General features: G+C 60.4%; 2 protein-coding genes across 5 annotated transcripts in view; one reads left to right on the top strand and one right to left on the bottom strand.

Moving 5' to 3' along the window:
- Positions 1-5,050: 5,050 nt before the first annotated feature.
- LOC111812946 lies at positions 5,051-6,026 on the top strand. Its single transcript, XM_023702553.1, has 2 exons — positions 5,051-5,740; positions 5,777-6,026. Exons 1-2 carry the CDS (start codon positions 5,074-5,076, stop codon positions 6,010-6,012), a joined length of 903 nt encoding a protein of 300 aa, XP_023558321.1. The 5' UTR covers positions 5,051-5,073; the 3' UTR covers positions 6,013-6,026.
- A 210-nt stretch (positions 6,027-6,236) lies between these two features.
- Positions 6,237-18,900, bottom strand: part of Gramd4 (GRAM domain containing 4) — a 68,465-nt gene continuing 55,801 nt past the window's right edge. For all 4 annotated transcript variants that reach the window (XM_023702550.1, XM_023702551.1, XM_004642405.2 and 1 more), the window contains exons 5-19: positions 18,407-18,474; positions 16,840-16,972; positions 16,403-16,428; positions 16,150-16,241; positions 15,074-15,165; positions 14,278-14,326; positions 13,529-13,600; positions 13,259-13,302; positions 13,081-13,190; positions 10,391-10,545; positions 8,917-9,061; positions 8,083-8,176; positions 7,579-7,663; positions 6,696-6,764; positions 6,237-6,358 (exon numbers count right to left, since the gene is read on the bottom strand). In XM_023702550.1, the coding sequence (XP_023558318.1) occupies positions 6,254-6,358; positions 6,696-6,764; positions 7,579-7,663; positions 8,083-8,176; positions 8,917-9,061; positions 10,391-10,545; positions 13,081-13,190; positions 13,259-13,302; positions 13,529-13,600; positions 14,278-14,326; positions 15,074-15,165; positions 16,150-16,241; positions 16,403-16,428; positions 16,840-16,972; positions 18,407-18,474 (1,339 nt within the window). In that variant the 3' untranslated portion in view covers positions 6,237-6,253. The remainder of the gene's footprint in view (positions 6,359-6,695; positions 6,765-7,578; positions 7,664-8,082; positions 8,177-8,916; positions 9,062-10,390; positions 10,546-13,080; positions 13,191-13,258; positions 13,303-13,528; positions 13,601-14,277; positions 14,327-15,073; positions 15,166-16,149; positions 16,242-16,402; positions 16,429-16,839; positions 16,973-18,406; positions 18,475-18,900) is intronic.

Raw genomic sequence — 18,900 nt, 5'->3', positions numbered from 1 at the left:
GCACCTTGTCAACAGTTTTGTCCGTCTGTCATCTGAAGTCCCTGGGAACCTGGGCTGTGTCTCACGTAACTGACTCTGCGCTCAGCACTTGCTGATTTGGGGGCGTTGGCTTCTTAGATTTTAACAGTCCCAATCACACAGGTCGAAACAGCCCTCTAGCGGCTCTATTGCAATAATTTTAGACATTATAATATGGACGCTATCCAAAAATCAGGTCACCCCCTGTGGACATCAGGTAACCACCGCCTTCTCGTGGCCCGCTGCACAGAGCTCTTCCTGGAGCCGCGTGTGAGCGCGTGCTGGCGAGTCTCTGGTCCCTCTTTATGTCCATCCTCCGCTGTGATCAGGGTGTTGCCAAGTGGTCCTCACCCTGCGGTGCAGCCCTCACGCAGCATGGTCTTGCGTACAGTGGCGCTCTGAGAGCCCCTGCCACTGAGCAGCACAGGGTGACATGTGATCTTTAGCTCTCCACGCCGGCCTTCAGCGCAGAGGCGGCAGCAGCAACTGTGTACAGTCCCGCAGGGAGCGGCCTCTGCTCCGCTCTCCAGGCGTGGCTCTGCGGATGGCCGTCTGTCCAGGCAGGCTGAATCCCGATGCCTCGCGTAAACAGTGTGGTGCCCCGGCTGCGCTGTGGAGTGAACGACGCAGCTGGCCCTGGACAGGAAGTTTGTGGAGTGGGGAGGTGACTTCACAGCTAGGCCCCGCCCCTCCCAGCAGGGTTGCTGGGCAAGGCCCTGACCCCTCTCCTGCAGCCCAGAGTTCTCAGTTCTGTTTATTTGTTGGAAGTGTCCTAGTTGATCCAAAGAGCATAGCAGTGTCTGCTTTGTCTTGTCTCTGCCCTCCGGGGATGCTGGCTTCCTGCTGAGCCTTGCGTAGGGCCCAGGCTTCCCAGCCTCGCGGCGCGGGGCTCCTCTCTCCTCTCCTTTCAGGCTGTGTCAGTAGGATGTACAGGAATAGTTTTATTTGAAATACAAGAATGTGCTGCTTAAGCCCAGAGGATCCCTGGCTTGGAAACCTAATTAGAGAAAACGGAAAACAGAGGCCCAAGGATTCCTACCCAGGCGGCTGCAGCTCGCTCGCTCTTCCGGGGGTGGGGCCGCCGGGGCAGGGGTGGGGTTTGGAAACCTGATTCAGGTTTGTTTGTGAAAGTCGGGGCTGGGCTTGGCTGTGCGCTCCTTCTCCGCCACGCAGGTCAGGAGGAGCCGCTTCCTTCTGCTGTCTGCTCCCGCTGCCACGCACAGCTGACCCCTTGCCCAGCGCTGGGTGGAGGGAGGCAGGCTGGGGCACTGTGGGCGCCATGTGGCCAGGCGTAAAGACTTGAAACACCAATCTCTGGGTCCCAGTATTCCCACAGGGAGCCGGAAGTGCTGGGGATCTTGTCTTCGAGCCTCGAGATTACGGCTAACTGCGGCAGCTTGGCCTCGGTGTATTCACTGCGTGCCGGGACAGGTGCCGTTGGTCTTCGCACCGCTGGTCTTTGAATGTCTCTGCGTTCTTTGTTCATCTGAAAACTCCTATCTGAGCTGCTGCTCTATGAGGCTAAGCCCGAAGACCTCGAGGTTGACCATTTCCATAGTTTTCCTTTCTGTAGCTTCTAGTTTTGCTCCTCTGCCGATTCCCAGCTGTGCCTGGGACACGCAGAGTGCTTGGTCCACGTGAGGTCCTCCTCCTATGCTGGTGGCCCCGAGGATTGTGTCCTAGACGTTGGAGCCCTTGGGGACGTGGTGTATGTGACTTGGGCAGCTACCACAGCCCAGAGAGAGGCCTTCTCCCTCTCCCCGTCATCTAGATCACCTCCGTTCACAGCAGAAGCTCCAAGAAAGCCCTGGAAGTGACATCCTGTGGGTCACCTTGGGAGGGAGGTCCAAGGTCATGGCTGGTTTCTGGGAGCACAAGGGACGGTGCTTGAGCTGGGACCCTGTGCCCTCCCAGGACTTGGCGCAGCAGCCAGGGTGCCCAGCAGGGCCGGCCGCGTGGCTGGGGAGTCTGGCCTCCCTTGGGAGCTGCCTCTGCTTTCTCTTGCTGAGGGTCCAGCTTGCCTGAGTTCCGGATCTGTTTGTGAAAAATAATTATTTGCTTAAAACAAAACAAAAAAAAGAATGTGCTGCTTAAACTTGCCCCATGTGGGCAGAGGCTGTTGCCCACGGGGCCTTGCCCAGGTGGCTGCAGGGTCAGCGTCCACATGGCTCCCTTAGTTGCCGTAGCACTCGACAGACAGCAGCTATTTTTAGAATTTCTTGCATTGATTTGTATTTTAAAAGCCTATATGAAATTTCCTATTTTGTCACTCAGTCCTACCCAGACAAAAAGGCAGCTTTCAAGGTGGCTTCTAAATGGACATTTTGCCAGGCAATCGTGTGAGGCGACAGTGACAGGTGATGGTGAAGACCCTTGGTGGGAAGCGTGCACACAGTGCCGCTCCCACGCACGCCTGCTCCTGCTGGGAGAGACCGTGTCTCGCTGGCGGTTCCTTGTGGGGCAGGGCGCTCTGTGCCAGTGGGCAGCAGGCCAGGCACACTCGGGACACGCACTCCTGGAGTCCCACCTGAGCCTATGGCCCACCGCCTGCTACCCTCAGGGTGTCCCAGCATCCTGGTGGTGTCACCTTGGACCAAGGACCTCCGCACAAGACGCTCTGGAGCATCTTTCCAGCCCAAGGCTCAAAAATCAGTGTTTGAACTGTTTCAGGTTCCTCGTGACCGTCTGCCCCGGCCCAGAGCCGGGCCTCGCTGACATTCCTGCACTGCACCGGGACGGCCCGGGGCCTTAGAGAGCAACAGCCCCAACGCTGTGCTGGGGTGTGGAGGCAGGCAGGGGTGGGACAGCCCGTGGGGGCTGCCCTGTATGGCTGGCGCTCACGCATGCCCCACTGGTGGTTCTCCACTCTGGCTCCTGTTCTGGAAGCGCTGGGGGAGGGGGCTCCGCGTCGCTAATCTTGCTGGTTTCAAGATTAGAAAATAATGTATTTGCTCTGATATGTTTGGGAAGACAAAAATAAAGTTACTTTGGGCAGAATTTAGCATTTTTCTTCAACAAATTCATGTTTTCAAAGCAGAATATTGTTCAGAAGACACAGTTTAGCAAACAAGAACAAAGTGAGCCAATGTGTCACTGCAGCTTCTGTGGCCTGAAGCCCGGCTCCCCCGATGGCTGCCACCGTGGTCAGATCCAAGGCAGTGCTGGCTGCTTTGCTCAGGGATTAAAGTTTCCAAGGGCAAGTGGGATGTTGAAGGCTCTGCAGCTGGTCTGAGGGCCGCTGCCCGGGCCCAGTGGGTCTCCAGCCAGCACAGCACTGGGGGACAGGCACGAGACCCGCCAAGGGCCACCTGCCGAAGGCCTGCATCGTGCCACTCTGCCCCGCCCCTTGGGAACAGGTGCAGAGCCAAGCAGGGCTGGGCCTGAATCTGGCTGTGGTACCCAGCAGTTGTACAGCCACTGGGCTGAGAGCAAGTACAGGAAGGCATGCCTGAAGGCAGGCCAAAGGGGCCGGGCGGTGGCATGTGGGCACAGCAAGACCACTGGAGGGGCTGAGGGTGTGTCTGCCAGTTTCCAAAGGACTTTGTCTCATCTCTGCTGTATCCTAGTGAGGAGGACAGTGCCTGCTATGGCTGGTTGGGTCGGTGGACGAGTGGACAGGACGGATGGGGTGGAGGTGGGTGGGTGGGTGGAGGATGGACAGGTGCATCAGTGCAGGATGAGCAGACTGATGGGATGTGCAGATGTCCTGCCACTTGGCTGCGCCCGAGGTCTCCCCTTGGCTCCAGCTCCCTTCCCGAGGTGGGACAGGTCTCTGCCTCTTGGGGGCTCACAGGTACTCAGTGTGCCCACACAGCCTGTGCTCATTCCCAGCGAGTCCTGCATCCCTCTGCCCAGTGACCTGAGAGGCAGGACATCGCGACTGCCGGGCCAAGCCCTGTCCCAGCCCCATCCAGCTCCTCACAGCCCACCCTGCCCTGCAGCACCTGGCCTCTGAGGAGCAAAGGATATGGGGGTCCCGTGGGGCCTGGGCACTGCCAACCTGCTCCAGCCGCCCACAGCCTGACAAGAAAGCTGAGGGCTGAGTTGTAGCACAAAGCATTTTAGGTTTATTTAAATAAAAATTATAATTTATACAAGACTTTTTCTTTAAACAAGGATTTCTTAAAAAATGTGATGAGGGTCTTTGCCCCATCAATTCTCCATACAGTACAATCCTTTTGTTGAACAAAAGTTAACACCAGGAACGATTATGTACAGATCCAAAATAGTCTCAAGTCTCAGACATACAAAAGTTAACATTCGTTCAAGTTCAGTAATTAGTCACGGAAGTTAAATATCTGTCCAGACTTCTACTCCACAGGACAGTGGGTTCTGACGAGCCCAGGGACCGCGCGGGGTGCCCGGGCCTGTGCGACCTGGGGTGGCGCTGGCCTCCCCACACCAGGTGGCTGCACCCAGCAGGCCGTGGCCAGTGTTCATCGCCCTTCTCCGAGAAAGGGCCTCAGACTAAGCCACGCGGTCTGCGAGGAAGCCCTGTCCGCTCAGGCCTTCCCCACACACTTGGGCACAGCACTGCAGTGTCGTTGGAAGTGCTTCCTGCCCACATGATCCTGGCACCCACCCTGGGCACTGCCAGGGCCAGAGAAGTCTGACCATCACTCACGGGGACCACCCACATGGCCACCCCTGGGACAGCCCAGCCCACCCTGCCTCCCCTGGGGTCCTCCCAGGCCCCGCCGACCAGTGTGCTGGAGAGCTGGGTCTACAGCTAGCAGAGCCAGCCCCAGGGCACTGCTTCCAACAGCAGTGGCGGGGTGGGGACCACACCTGTGCAGCCCAGCGTGGCCCGCGTGCTTGGCCAGCCTGGCTGGGCACTGTCCCCATACCAGCTTTGATCCTACACCCCCAGAGGGTGTCACCAGCCACGCCCCAGGGCTCACTCCAGAGCCAGCCAATGAGGATTCAGAGCAAAGGTAAAAATTACATTTGAAAAATGATACAAAAATAAGAAAAACAGCTTGCTCTCTGTAAAAAATATAATCTGTTTCTTCAAAAAACAATCTTAGAGACACCTGAAAGACCCGGGACAAGCTGATGAACTGGAGAGACTGCTCCGAAAGCATGTGGACTGCGTGTGGCCACGTCCTCCGGAGCCTCAGCCTGCCCCAGGACTCAGCGCCGGCTTCGCTTCAAATCCACGTGTGGGCCGTGTCCCTGGATAACCGAAGCCCAGGAGATGCACCCTCCGGCCACCTCTCAGCCAGCCAGAGCCCACCCCAGCCAGTGTGCGCTGCCCTGGGGTGGGGCGGCCCGGGGTGGTCTGTGCCAGCCTGGAGCTTCTGCGCGCCCGGCCGGGGAATACTGTCAGTCAGTGCTGGGCAGCGCCGCCCCACACCAGGATGCGCTCACGGCCACCCTCAACGGAAGACGGTTCTCCCAGGGGCTCCTGATGGCCCTATAGGCAGGGAGGGCACCTGCAGCCTGGGCCTCTGTGGGCCACGAAGCCCTGGCCACCCTGGCCTGTGCCTACTTGTGTGGCTGCCGTATGGAGGCCAAGTCCAGCCCAATTTTCACCTGAGAGCAGCCACAGCCCAGCACCCCGCAGCCCTCCTGACGCCCCCAGGCCTCTCCGAGGAGCAGTGTCAGGGAGACGTGCTCCTACCCTGGGGCCATCCTGCCCTTCCTGTCCACAATCACAGGCCTCCAGCTTCACCTACCACAGTGGTGAGGGAGGCCCCTGAACCCAGCCTCACGGCTCTCACTAGGACAGCCCTGCCCTTGGGCCAGCCTGGAGCTCCGAAGACAAGCGCAGCTGTAGGTCACCTCGAGGGAGGCCACATCTGGCCAACTAGTGCAGGGCCCAGGGCCACTCCTTCCTTCCTCCAGTGGGAGGGGACATGGACACACTCATCGATGGCTTTGGTGGGGAGCATTGGACCTCTGCTAAGCAGGAGTCACAGGTCAGGAGAGCTTCCCGGGGTGGTCTGTGCCAGTCAGTACCCAGGCGGGCTGGACAATGAGTGCTGTGCTTAGTAGGCCCATGCTCTGATGAGCCCTGCAGCCCCTCTGCCCAGCCATGCCCATGAAGTGCCACCTGTGCCCGTCAGGGGCAGGGCACCTCCTCGTGGGCCCCAGCCGCTGGGCTACGGGCTCTGACAATGTGGCCAACCCAGCAGAAACCACAGGTAGGGAATTATTGCAGAAGGTCGTGAGGAGCCCGCTCCGTCCACACCGAGGGTCACAAGATGCCAGCAGCGCCCAGGGGTGGTAGGTACTAGCTGTCTCCGCCCGAGGCTGCTGCAGACGTGATCTTCACATACTGGCTAAAAATGGTCTCGAAGGCCTCGTCTCTGTGCACCATGGCGCCGAACACCAGTGGCTGGGAGCAAGCGCTATCTGTGAGTGCTCGGCCCCCAGCCAGGCTGTGGCCAAGACAGTGACCCCCTGGGCCTAGCACCAATCAGCTGGGCAGGGTCCCACCCTGAAGGCTTGGAGAAACCGAGGCAAGAGCTGGGGACCCTGGGCTCCATGCTCAGCACCTCTTCCCGAGTGCCCCGTGATTCCATGGGCCCCTAGGGCTGCAATCACTGGACAGACTGGATGCGGCAGTGCGCAGCTCCCTGCCTGGACTGACGCCACACCTATCCCAGCTCCGGCCAGAGTGCAGCCCCTCCCCCACCCGGCCGGCCCAGCGCAGCTGCCCACTTGCCACTTACTTTCTGGGCTGATGGTGTGGACACAGCGATACCCATGCCCGAGCCCGGGAGGACGGACAGGACCTTGTACTGAAAGACAATGGCGGGTCACGACTGCCCCGCGCAGGGCGCCACCTCCACCAGTGCGCTGATGGTGAGACGCAGGTGGCCAGCCACACCGAGCCAGAGGACAGGGGCCTGCAGGTGTCTCCTGACTCGGCTGAGAAGTGGGAGCTTGGAGCCTGGGAGGCAGGAGCCACGGGAACCGTGCACTGGCGGGTCCAGACTCCACTCCCAGTTGGCAGCCACCCTGAGGCTCTCCTCTCTACTGGACAGCTTCCCACTGGCTATAGTCGCTATGACAGCCATGGGGTGGGAGCCGAACACATGGACAAGAGACCCACACCTGGCAGGTGTCCCTGGCCAGGTGCCTGGAGCTGTGAAGAGGCGAGTGGCGCACTGTGGGCTCGTCCCGACCCTCTTCTGTCCCAGACAGTGAGCCCTCCACCCTGGGCACTGTACACGCCCATGCTGACCTTCGAGGCAACTTCCATCCATGTGCACCCCTTGAATCTGTGCCCAGGGCAGAGCTCTGCTCTTCCAGGGTGGCAGAGATGGGGCAGTGGCAGCATGGTCAGAGCAGGCACAGGTGCTCCTTTCCAGCTGCACTGCAGGCACCTCAAGGCCCCCTCCCTGCCTACTGTAGGGCTGGGGGCGGGGCAGGCACTGACCACGGGGGTCAAGGCTGAGCAGGGGTGGCCGAGCACCACGGAGAGCTGGACAGGACTGAGAGGCTCAGCCGAGACTTCCCAAAGGTGAGGCCGAGAGCACCCCGCAGGGCTTGCATCCCCAGACAGAAGCCCCTACTAGAAGGGGTAACAGGAACTCGGGGACAGAGACCCACCTTCTGGATGTCTGTGATATCCACCAGTTTGATGACTTTGTTCCTCTTTGAAGACCCAGATTTGGAGCTCTCAAAGCATAAGTAGCTAGATGCGGAGGAAACACAGGACATGATCCAGCCTTGAGCCTCGTGGGTGCCCTGCTCAGGCCCGGGGGCATCAGAGACCCCCTTCTTGCCCATGAGGGCCACACTGCCGAGGCTGCAGAGCCCTGATCTGTGCTTGGCCCAAGGGTGTCACCCAGGCTGGGGACGCAGGAGTCCCTGGGCCAGTCCCTTCCATGACCAGAGGGAGTTGAGGCCTCAGCCGAACTGCTGCATGTGGGAGACAGACAGAGCCCATGTCCCAGCCCTGGGGGTGAGGGCAGCGAGGGGCAGCATCACAGCCTGGCTAGCAGAGAACAGGCAAAGCTGTTTGCAGAGCAAGGACTCAGGCCTTCCCTCCTAGCGAGGACCCTCCTGCACCTCCTACCACCTCAGCCCGCCTGGAGACCCTGTCCCACTCACTTCTCCGTCACATACAGCACCCCGTTCCTGATGTAGTCTGTAGGCATCTTCCGGTCTCGGTTTATCAGGCAGCAGCGCCAGCCATTCTCACACACTGAGGGGAGAAACCCGGCTTGAAATTCCCTCCTGCTGCAAGGGCCTGTCCCTGGAGGGACCGGGTGCCCACTGGCTCTCAGCACCACACACCCACGTCCACTGGGACCAGCAGAAAAAATGCACAGTGAGTGCTGGGCGCAGTGCACTTGGTGGTGAGTGGGGCTGCCAACTTAGCAGCAAGGGCTCCTGGTCCACAGAGAGAGGAGGGTGGGCCTCGGGCACAGGGTGGCTGAGGGTGCCGGGGAGCCGCCCTTGGGCTTCAACTGCAGTCACTGTGAATAGTGGAAGCAAAGAAATCACAGGCAGCCCCGGCTTCCAGTGCCACAGACCTGCAGGAGGAGGTGCCGGAAAGAGCAGGGCCTGGGCGAAGTGGCTGCGCCTGGCCCCGGTCTGCAAGGAGACCCAGCTCCCAAGGCCCATGTCACCGGACAGCCTTCGTGTGTACAGAGGCTGGGTAGGGCCCGCATAGTGGGCGGGATTCCGGCCTGCACCTCAGCCCTGATACCAGCGCAGGGCTCCCACTGCCTGCTTCTGCCTGGGGCAGACACTGTCGGGTTCTGCTGTGGACAAAGCAGCATAGGGATGTCGCCTCCCCATAGGGTCGCCCCCGGGCTTCACCAGGTCTCGGTTCCTATGTGCCACCCTTGGGAAGACCCCGTGGGCTGCCTGACCTGTCATGGGGGTGCCATCACCCTGAGGACCAGGGCCAAGAGGGCCACACCCTCATCACACACACACCTGCGAGCGGGCGCTCATTTTCAGTCAAGTTGAAGATTTCATGGAAGTTGCCCTTCTTGGAGCTGTGGAAGCGACCGGTGTCCTCGTCCTTGCTGAGGCCGGCAGGCGCACTGGACACGCAGCTCCGCGATGTGGCCGTCTGAAGCTGCCAACAGCACACAGCGTCGTCAGGCTCGGGGAGGAGCTGCTGGCCACGGGAGTGGGTGGGGTCGTCCGGGCCCCCTGCCAACCTCTGCTGCGGACTTGGGCCAGCGAGAGGCTCGACCACCCCCAGCGGGCAGTGCAGCTGTCCCTAGCCCCCGGCACAGCCAGCCCTGCGCTGAGTCCCACTGCCCCCGGGACGGGTGGGGACCTCCCTCCAGGGATGGCTCGCAGTGCTCCCCAGAACGCAGCCTGAGGATGGGCTGCCAGCGCGTGTTCTGCGGGAAAATTCACTTGTCAGGACCTAAACTGGCCACAACAGCAACCTCGGAACTAGTCACCACACAGCAACGCACAGCATCGGGTCACAGCAGGACAACAGGACTCCACACGGTCACTGCACCTTGTCATGCCCTGACAGCTGGCCAGGAGACCACAGACACGTGACCGCCACAAAAGAAAAACAGGGAGTGCGTGACCCAGGGTCACAAGCACAGGACCCTGAGCAGAGCCTGGCATAGACCTGCAGGTCTTCATGCACCTGGGGGGGCATAACCTCCACCCCACAAGGTAGCCCGTGCTCACCCCCTCACTCGCCTAAGCATTAGCACTGAGTGGTCCTGAGCCCCAGGAGGGGCCCTATCCCAGCTCCCCGGGACCAAAGGCCCAGGCTGCCTGCCTCTGCATGCCCCAGTGATGCCACCTCAGGATCAGAGCTGCAGGCTGGCCAGGGAGCTCCTCCTGGCTGGGCAGTCTCACTGCCCAAAAGCTTTGTGGTCCAGGGGCCCAAGCGCGTCCAACCCGTCCCAGAGCTTTGCTCTGCTGACAGAGGCGTGGAGTGGTAGGCCACCTTCTCCTTAGGCTAGGCCCATGAAGAGATTCTGCCGGACCTCTCTGGGAAGCCCTTTGAGACTTCCTTGATGTGGTGCTGGCTTGGGATGCTTGTCTTCACCTCAGGGACTCCGAGGAGGGCCCCCAGGCCCATCCATCCTGCAAGCCTGCTCAGAAGGACCTGAACCATCCTTGGTACCCACTTATGTGCTGTCTGGCCTCAATTTCCAAGGGCCACCATTTAGGACAGTGGTCGCACTCGTGTGGTGGCTTGCCCAGGATCTCCCCATCCCAGCCACTAGCTCTCGGCAGGCACAGCCACACACCACCATGGCTGTTCTCAGTGGGGTTGGGGTTTCTTCAAGAGGGTCTCTGAAGGCTTTGGGGGACACCGCAAGTCCATGCAAGGGACACTGCCACTGCTGTCCCCAGAGAAGCATCAGCCTGTGAATGAGCACAGGAACAAGGAACCCCGAAGGGGCGGGGCCCCCGGGATGCTCACCCTTCGTGACACAGTGGCACCTGCGCGCTCCTTCAGCTGGGGGTCAGTGGGGAGGCTCCGCCAGATGATGTAGGGCGTGTCATACTTGGCTCGTAGCCGTGGGCAGCGTTTGAAGATGAAATCAATGAGGAAAAACTTGACACCGGCATAGAGCCCTGCAGGGGGAACAGAGGTCAGCCCCACACCTGCAGCCCCAACCCCATCCACTCTGACCAGAGGTCAGGCCCCTGCTCCAGCACCTGCTCCTGGAGGGCTCCTTCAGACCCACAGGGCAGACAGGGCTGGCATCTCTGAGGGACCTTAAGCCCAGCCTGGGACTGACATGTGCCTTGGTGGGGCCAGCACTGGGCAGGGCACCCTGGCAGGCTCAGACCAAAACAGAAGCCATCTCAGAAGACAGGCGACCAGGGAAAACCATGAGCTGCCACCCGAGGTGGCATGTGGAAGCCTCTGGGGGACCTGTCCTCATGGCCCTGACATCCAAAATCATGCTGTCCACCAGCCCTGGTCTCCTGGGCAAGAGGGGAGGAAGAGCCTAAGGAGAGACCGAGGACCAGTCAGGACCCTGAGGCCAAAAGTGGATGGACGCAGTGTCCACACAGTCAGGGTCCTGGGTGGGTGGCCCCCACTCAGCGCCAGTTCGCTGCCACAGTCAGGGCCTGGAGCACTGCGGAAAGCACTGTGTGGGCCCCAGGCAGCAGCCAGAGTGACAATGACCCTCCCTCTCTGTACTTCCCTAGCGCCTGGTCTGGACCAGCCCTCTTCCTCCTGTGCTCCTGAGGCCCCAACTCCTGCAGACTCCCCCGGCTTGACACCTGGCCTTGTCTAACGGGGATCCTGGTTTTAAGGGGTGTCCCCCTTCTTAGGGCTCTGATGTCTCACCCCAGCCTCCCAATACCACATATTTCAGACTCTTCCCAGGGGGGCGGCCCCTTCCTACACCTGTCTCACACCCACTGCAGGTTGCCCCAGGCTGCCTCCTTCCTGTCTCGGAACCTCCCTACTGCAGGCCACAGTGCAGCCAGTGCTTCTGAGAGCCCAGCCCCCGCAAAGTGCCTCGTCCCAAACCAGCCTCACTGTTCTAGAGGCTCACTAGCCCCCAAATCTGAAATGCCACCCCACCTGTGCCCTGTGCACACAGACCTGTGGCCAGGCAACCACACCCCACACACCTTGCCATGTGGGAATCAAATGACTGATGCCCCTTCAGCCTTCCTTGTGGCACTGGACCTGGACACAGACCATCACTGCCCTGCAGGTCAGGGAAAGCCCTCAGAGTGCCTCTCACTCCCTGCCTGCACCTAGCCCATCCTTTTGCTTATCCGGAGCACTGCCTTTAAAGGGGTCCCAGGGCTCCACAACAGTGCCCTGCTCTCTCCTACCCCGGCCCTGCCCACTTCTCCCAGGCCATACCCACTTCCCCAGATCAGCCCGCCCCTACCATAGGCCACACCCTCTCCCCATCAGACCACGCCCAGTCCTGCCTAGGCCCCGCCCATGCTCCCAGACCACACCCACTTCCCCAGATCAGCCCACCCCTTCCATAGGCCACACCCTCTCCCCGTCAGGCCACGCCCAGTCTTGTCTAGGCCCCGCCCACACCCCAAACCACACCCACCTCCCAGATCAGCCCACACCTTCTCCCACCTCGGGCCACACCCACGCCTGACCCGCTAGCTGGGGAAGTTAATGAACAGCCTGAGTGGTATGAAAGGAACGCGCAAAGCTATGAGACAGGAAGTAGCACACAGACCTGCTGGGCAGCAAGGACGTGTCCTCAGGGAGTGTGCTGTTCCAGGCTGCCACTCGGAAACGCCCCAGCCCCAGGGTTTCCCACCAAGGAGTGGGGAGGCCAGGGCAGCATCTCCTAGGTACCAGCGCTGTCTCCTGCCCACATTCTAAGCGCGTCACAAGCTCTGCTCGCCTTGGACGGCGTGGGACCAGTCTGAGCCTGTGCCCGTGCAGGAGGCCCTCTCCGTGTCCCTCTCCCTGCTCTCAGGCTCCCACCAAGCACCCGTGTGCTGGAGCCACAGCCCAGCCACCTCCCGCTGACCACAGTTCCCACGGCGGCGAGAAGGGGAGCGAAGGATGTACACGCCCCTCTGTCCCTGACCTTGAACCAGGAAAGGATTCAGGCGGACGTGACCCTTGACCTCGCACCACTAACTCCTCAGCTGCCACTGGGCCCGAGGCACCCGAGCAGAGGCACCCAGGTTTCCGCAGCCCTGACCCAGCCCCAGGACAGATGCCAGCTGCCTGCACACAGGCCAGCCCCTTCCTGGGAAAGCTCAGGCTCCATTGGAAAAGCCAGCTTCCTAGTGAGGTCTGCTGACAGCTTGAATTCTAGCAGGCTGAGGTGAGAGGGCCACAAGTTGGAGCCCTGCCTAGGTGACCTGGTGACTCAGACTGTCTCATAATAAAAAACCAGCGAGCTAGAGAGGTGGCTCGGTGTGAGGGTCCTGGGTTCAATCACCAGTACAGAACAAAGGGAGGGCAGGAAAAGGGGGAGGGAGGGTGGAAGGCAGGAAAACAGAAAGAGGAAAGAAGGCGCCGTCGTGTCTAGAATTGGTGGCCCACTGCCCCACACCTAAACGTGAGCTCGGGTGCAGCCGGCCTCACCCCGGCAGGTGTGCAGCACAGCAGGCTCTGCCACCACCCGCCCCAGCCCTGCCGAGCCCAGCGCCCCTTACCCACAGCAAGCCCCACCAGGCGGTAGGGGAAGAAGCAGGAGGCCAGGAAGGCGGCCCACAGCGCGATGTACAGCTTCTGCGTGGTCTCGGGCTGCACCCACATGAACAGGCTGGAAGGGAGGGACGGGGGTCAGGCAGGCCCGGCGCCGACCCGAGGGTGGGGGGCCACTCCACTCACTTCTTGATCTTTTCCAGGATGTCGGCCATCTTGCCAAAGAGGTTCTGTGTGAAGAAGGACCACAGTCGTGGGCCTGTCGGCCACTCCAGATATCCAGGGGGGCCTCGGGCCCAGGAACGCACAGCCTGCGGCTGCCAGAGCCCACCCATGGTCCTCCCCGGCCATCTCAGGTCCAAGTCACCATGACCATGTCACAGGCCCGCGTCCTCCCGCCCGGCCCGGGTGTGGGTGCCGCCGCACGCCCAGTGTCGCCAGAGCCTGAAGCAGCACCTGGGCTTTCTGGGCGACATCCAGCACCAGCTGGAACTTCTCAGACACAGTCAGGTCTTCTTTTGGAGGTTCCTTTAAAGGGGAAAGAGAATTTTCTACTGAAATTTAACAGTTTAGAGAAATTACTGATAAAACAGCAAGGAGGCTCCCAGCCCTGGGGACTGGAGGTCACTCTGCGGCCAGCAGGCAAGGGAATCCTTTGGGGACACCCTAACCTTCTCTTCCAGCTCCCTTCACCACTGCCTCCACTCAGGCCCTGGGCAGCAGCAAGTCGAGACCCCCCTAAGGCCACTGGGTCCCCAAGCTGGGCAGCCACAGACCCAGTCCCTGGGAGGCACCCACTCTTCCTCTGCCACACCCAGGTTTGAGCCTCCCGGACAGCCAGCTTCCGCACCATACTGCTAAAGGCAGCATGTAAATGAGAGGCGTAGATGAGTACCAACAAAGCTTTATTGGAAAACCAGGCTCCTATTAGCAGGCACGGCTGAGTGTCAATGAAGTTTTATCGCCAAACCAGGCAGTGGGCCAGAGCTAGGCTCCAGGTCCCGGAGGGTATATATCTACTTGCCCAGCTCCCTCCTTACATCCCCGCCCACAGTGGGCTGTGTACAGGCAGGACAGGCGGGGCCAGAGTGCACAGCCCAGGGCTCAGGGCATCTCCCCCCGAGGGCAGGGTGCTCATCTGGCTAGAGGCCTGGCCCAGTGGGGACAGATGAGGGGCCCTTTGCCGTCCCCTCCCCAGGACTCACCACAGCTTCGGACACTTCTGGTACGATGCTCCACTGTATCCGCCAGCCCCTGACAGAGAGAAACCACAACAGCCTTTACCCCAGTGTTGCCTGTGAGTGGCTGAGTTTGGGGGACAACACAGTGGCGCACATCCAACCAGGGGCCCCTCACCCTGTGACAGCAAAGAAGGGCTCCCAGACCATGCCATGGGCCACAAGCCCATGCCGGTTGCCCGCCTATCTAACAGCAGCCAGGGACAGGGGCAGAGGAAGGCCCAAAGGACAGAAGCAGTCACAGGTCCCCCCTTACCTCAGCCTAGCACCTTTAAGGCCCTAGATTCAACCCTCAGCACTGGAGGAAAATTTTAAAAAGTATACAGAATGATTGAAAATACTAAATAAAATAAAAAATAAAAATAATAAAAAATAAAAATTAAAAATACTGTGAATGTTTAATTTTAAAAAATTTATTACAGTAAAAGACACTGCCACAGATCTCCCTCGAAATCCTCCCCTGCCTTCAGTACCCTTATCCCGTCATTCTTGCCACTTTCTGAGGCAGCCCTGGAAGTCCTCTGTCCTAAGAGGGGCTTTAGTTGGCTATCGTGGATGTCCTGAGCTGAGGCAGACCGTTTTCCTGTCAAGGTCCTTTTGACTTTGGGGAACAGCCTGAGCCACAAAGTAGGGCGGTCAGCTGTTGCCATCCCCGAGCTGGGGAAGACCCTCCCGCCCCCAGATGCCAACGTGTGGCATCCTGTGTCACCAAGCTGCATGAGGCAGGACAACAGCTCAACAGGGCCGAAACCCGGCCACCTACCTGGCGATGAGGTAATTGAGAGACAGCCTCAGAATAGCTAGGAACAGAAACATAGGGATGGCCCAGCCGTGCCACACGGCGTTCATGTACACCTGAGGGGAGAGGATGCGTCAGGCCGCCCAGCTGGGGCAGCGGTGTCCCTCCAGTCCCCAACATCAGGCAGCGTTCAGTGGGGAGATGGGTCCCTGAGGCAGTGCAAAGGGGCTGCCCTGGGGGTGGAGGAGGAGGTGCTTTTAGGGGTGTGGCACACGGAGGCCACCAGACGCAGGTTGGGGGCCCATGCGGGCTCCCTGCCTGCCCCCTGGCTCCCACACCCTGGATGACAGACCCAGAACTGTGGGCACAGAGCAAGGGCCAGAATGGAGGGTCAGAACGGAGGGGCTCGTCTCTTAGGGCCCAGGCACAGGTGGGACGGGTGTGTAGACCCTAACCAGGGAGGACTCGGGGAGCAAAGCCGGGGTGAAGGCCCTCCACCCCACAGCTTCCCCAGGGAGTGTGAAAAGCACCATCTCCAAGGCGGACACTGAGGTCTGGGATAGCCACAGTGCCTCTCCAGGGACACCAGGAACCCCACCCTCCATTCGTGGTCTGCACGGCTGGGCAGAGAGACCTTCAAGCTCCCAGGCTGTAGAGCCACCCCTCCTCACACCGGAGGAAACTGAGACACGTGGGCAGGAGGCAGGGTCACCACTGATGCCAGCCTGATGTCCCCTTGCCTCTCCCCAGACAGGTGGCTCACTGGGGCCAGGCTGGATCCTCCACGCCACCATGAGTCCTTCAGGCTCTCTAGATCCTACAGCCTCAGGTCCCAGAGGACAGGTGCTGTGCAGCTGCTGCCTGCTGGCGGGCTCCGGCAAATCATGGCGAGTATGCCGGGAGGCTGAGGTCACCTCCAAGGCCATGCAGGGACAAGGGAACATGTCCCACCCAGGGTCTGGAGCCACACTTTCCCCCTTCCTGATCCTGCGACTTGTGTATTTTCTCTATAAAAGTGAGGGACCACAGGTCCTGTCCAGCTGGGGCTACCCCACCCAGAGGACAGAGTGTCCGACCCCCAGCTCCAAGGAGCCACTCACTGTGAAGGCGATGGCGGAGGTGTAGACGGAGTACCAGTCGGACAAGGCGGAGAGGTTCCTCACGAAGTTGGTGACAGGCTTGGCACCGCGCTCTGGGAGCAGAGCAGATTGCAGGGGTCAGCGCAGCTCTGAGCGTGCTCACTGTAGGGAGAAACCGTCTTCCCCATGCCCAGGCCCACAGTGGGCAGTGTCGGGATTTCCTGGGGCCAGGGGGCTCGTCCCACCCACCACACTGCACCAGGGCCGCGCTTACTCAGCCGTCTCATGTTCTCCGTTAGCCTGAGAGAGGAGAGATGTGCACTGTTAGGTCACCCACAACGGACTCATGCCCCACCGCCACACATGGAGCAGGAGGATGCCGAGTGCCCGGGACCCCCAGGTGCCTGGACTGTCACACGTGGGCATGTCCTAAGGCGGGAAGCAGCACATCCAACACAGAACGCCCACCCAGATGTGCAAGCCCCTCAGCCAACCGGGGTGGGAAGGCCCTGGGCAGGGCCCCTGCTGGACACGTGTCCGGGTGACACCTGTCACAAACCACACAGCTAGCATGGGCAGGCTGTGGTTCCACTGCCAAGGAGGATGTACTGGGGCCTGTAGGGGCCTCACTGCCTGTGTGACTTCACCCCAGGGCCCAGGCTCTGAGGGCGAGCCCTCCCCTACCCGCTGTCCCCCAGACTGGTGCCTCACCTGCGAGCACTGAGGGGCTCCTCAGTCTCCACAGTGTTCTCCTCAGGCTGAAAGCGGAAATCTTCCAGGTACTCCCCGAACCTCTCGTAGAACCACTTCTGAACGCGGGGGCACAGCCCCTGGCTGCGGCGCTCTGCAGGGCGGGGTGGAAGTGGCAAGGAGTCTGCCGGGCTCATTGTCCCAGGTTCTCAGGATCTGGGTGGGGGATCTCACAGCAAAGGCCGAGTGCCAGGGTGCCTGCTGGAAGGTCTCTCAGGAGCAGCTCAGGAGGACTGCAGGGGGCGCCATCCCACCATGAGTCAGAGGGGTGGATGGTGGTCACCAGACACCCGTGCGCCGTCAACACGCACAACTATTGAGTGTCAATTAAAAATTAAAGAAAACCCAACCAGCTGCGCTGTGGGCTCAGGGCAGGTGTGCACCAGGCAAGGGCGAGCCCAGGGGCCTCGCATGCCAAGGACTGGGGGTCAGGGGCTCGCAGGGGACCACTGTGGACCCTGGGATTTCAGATTCATCAGGGCTCACTTGTCAACTCCCCCTTTAGAAGTGTGAACAGCATTTTAAAAATGTTAAGCCAACTGGGGGCAGTCGCTGACCCTAGACCCAGAAGTAGGTTCTCCCCAAAAGCATGAGGCAGAACTAGGACCCCAAGGCTCTTTCTGCTGGGCCCCTCAGAGGCAACTCCCAAGGAAAATGCAAAGCCCTGGTTGGTCTGTCTCCAGCTTGGGGTCCCACCTGACCCCATGGGGCACACAGTGTTCCCTGAAGGTTGCTGCGGGGGCCACACCTCTTCCCTCCCTAACCCCCTGCCACGCACATGAAAGCCAGCCCAACAATCAGAATGGACCTTGGCCTGGGAAAGCAAGGGGACCCCAGGGATGTGTCTTTCACCCCAGCCTCTTTGGCCCTTGATATCACCAAGGGTCAGGGACCTTGGCGGTCTCCGGCTGCTCCTGGCTTGGTGGCCAAAATGACAGGCCAAGGACTTTACATCTAAGCCTGGGCCACTGGCTGTGGGTCAATGTCCAGAGGGCTCGGGAGGCTGCACAGGTCTAGCCAAGCCATCCCTGACGAGGGGTGCACCGGAAAGGCCAGGCTAAGCACTGGGAGGACCCCTTGCAGTGCTTGGGCAAGCAGGGCCTCAGGCAGGGTCAGTATGTGGGGAGGGGTATCATGCAGGGAGGGGAGCCTAACACCCCATCTTCTGAAGGATAGCTACAGAGGGTTTGGGGGAAGGGTGCAGCATGGGGAAGGAGAGGAGGGGGCGAGATAAATGTTCTGTCCCTTCCGTGGGAACCTGGGGACCAGCCCACCATGGCCCCACTGCCCATGCAGTCCCCTCGCTGGGATGACACCTCTGGAAGGCAGGGCCAGCGCAGAGCAACTGAGACGGTGCCGTGTGTTCCTGTGAGCAGGTGTGGGCATCTTCTCATCCAGTGACACGAGTTTGCTGCGATGACACCAGCTTGTAGGGACAGATGCCAACCCAGCTCTGATGGGAGGAGGGTCCCAGATGGATGAGGGACTCAGGAGACAGAAGCAGGTCCCGCTACACCCACGGACCTACCTGCTCCGTTGCCGGCCTGGCTCTGCCCTCTCTGCGGCGGCTGTGCCTGCACAGTCTGCTCCTCAACTCTTAAAAAAAAAGGGGGACAAGGGGCAAGATGTCTGTCAGTACAGACCGTGCCATGCTCCAGCGTGTATGGAGACCAAGTGCAGGAATTACAGAAGAGCCACTGGCTCGGGACTCGGGAAGACACCTAGGCCGGTGTGACAGTGGCCAGGTGACACGGAACCACACTCCCCAGCAGCACAGGGTCTGTTCTCGGTAACCAGTCCACAGCGCCACACAGCCACGTGACGTGTTTCCTTCCTGTTAATTCCAACACTGTTGCTTCTCCGTCAACACACAGCTCTGCTTATGAAAAGACGCCACACCCCAACACAAGAGGGCTAATGAGGAAAAGGGGCGCGTGTTTACAAGAGGGGATCAGAACCCGGTGAATTCTGCTGCTCAGCACCCATCCCGGAAAAATCAGTCTCATGAAAACCGGACGCAAG

This window comes from Octodon degus, unplaced genomic scaffold (assembly GCF_000260255.1).
Source record: "Octodon degus isolate 3935 unplaced genomic scaffold, OctDeg1.0 scaffold00153, whole genome shotgun sequence".
Classification (NCBI taxonomy): Eukaryota; Metazoa; Chordata; class Mammalia; order Rodentia; family Octodontidae; genus Octodon; species Octodon degus.
The sequence above is the reverse complement of the archived record's forward strand: the minus strand, read 5'-3'. Positions and strand labels throughout refer to the sequence as shown.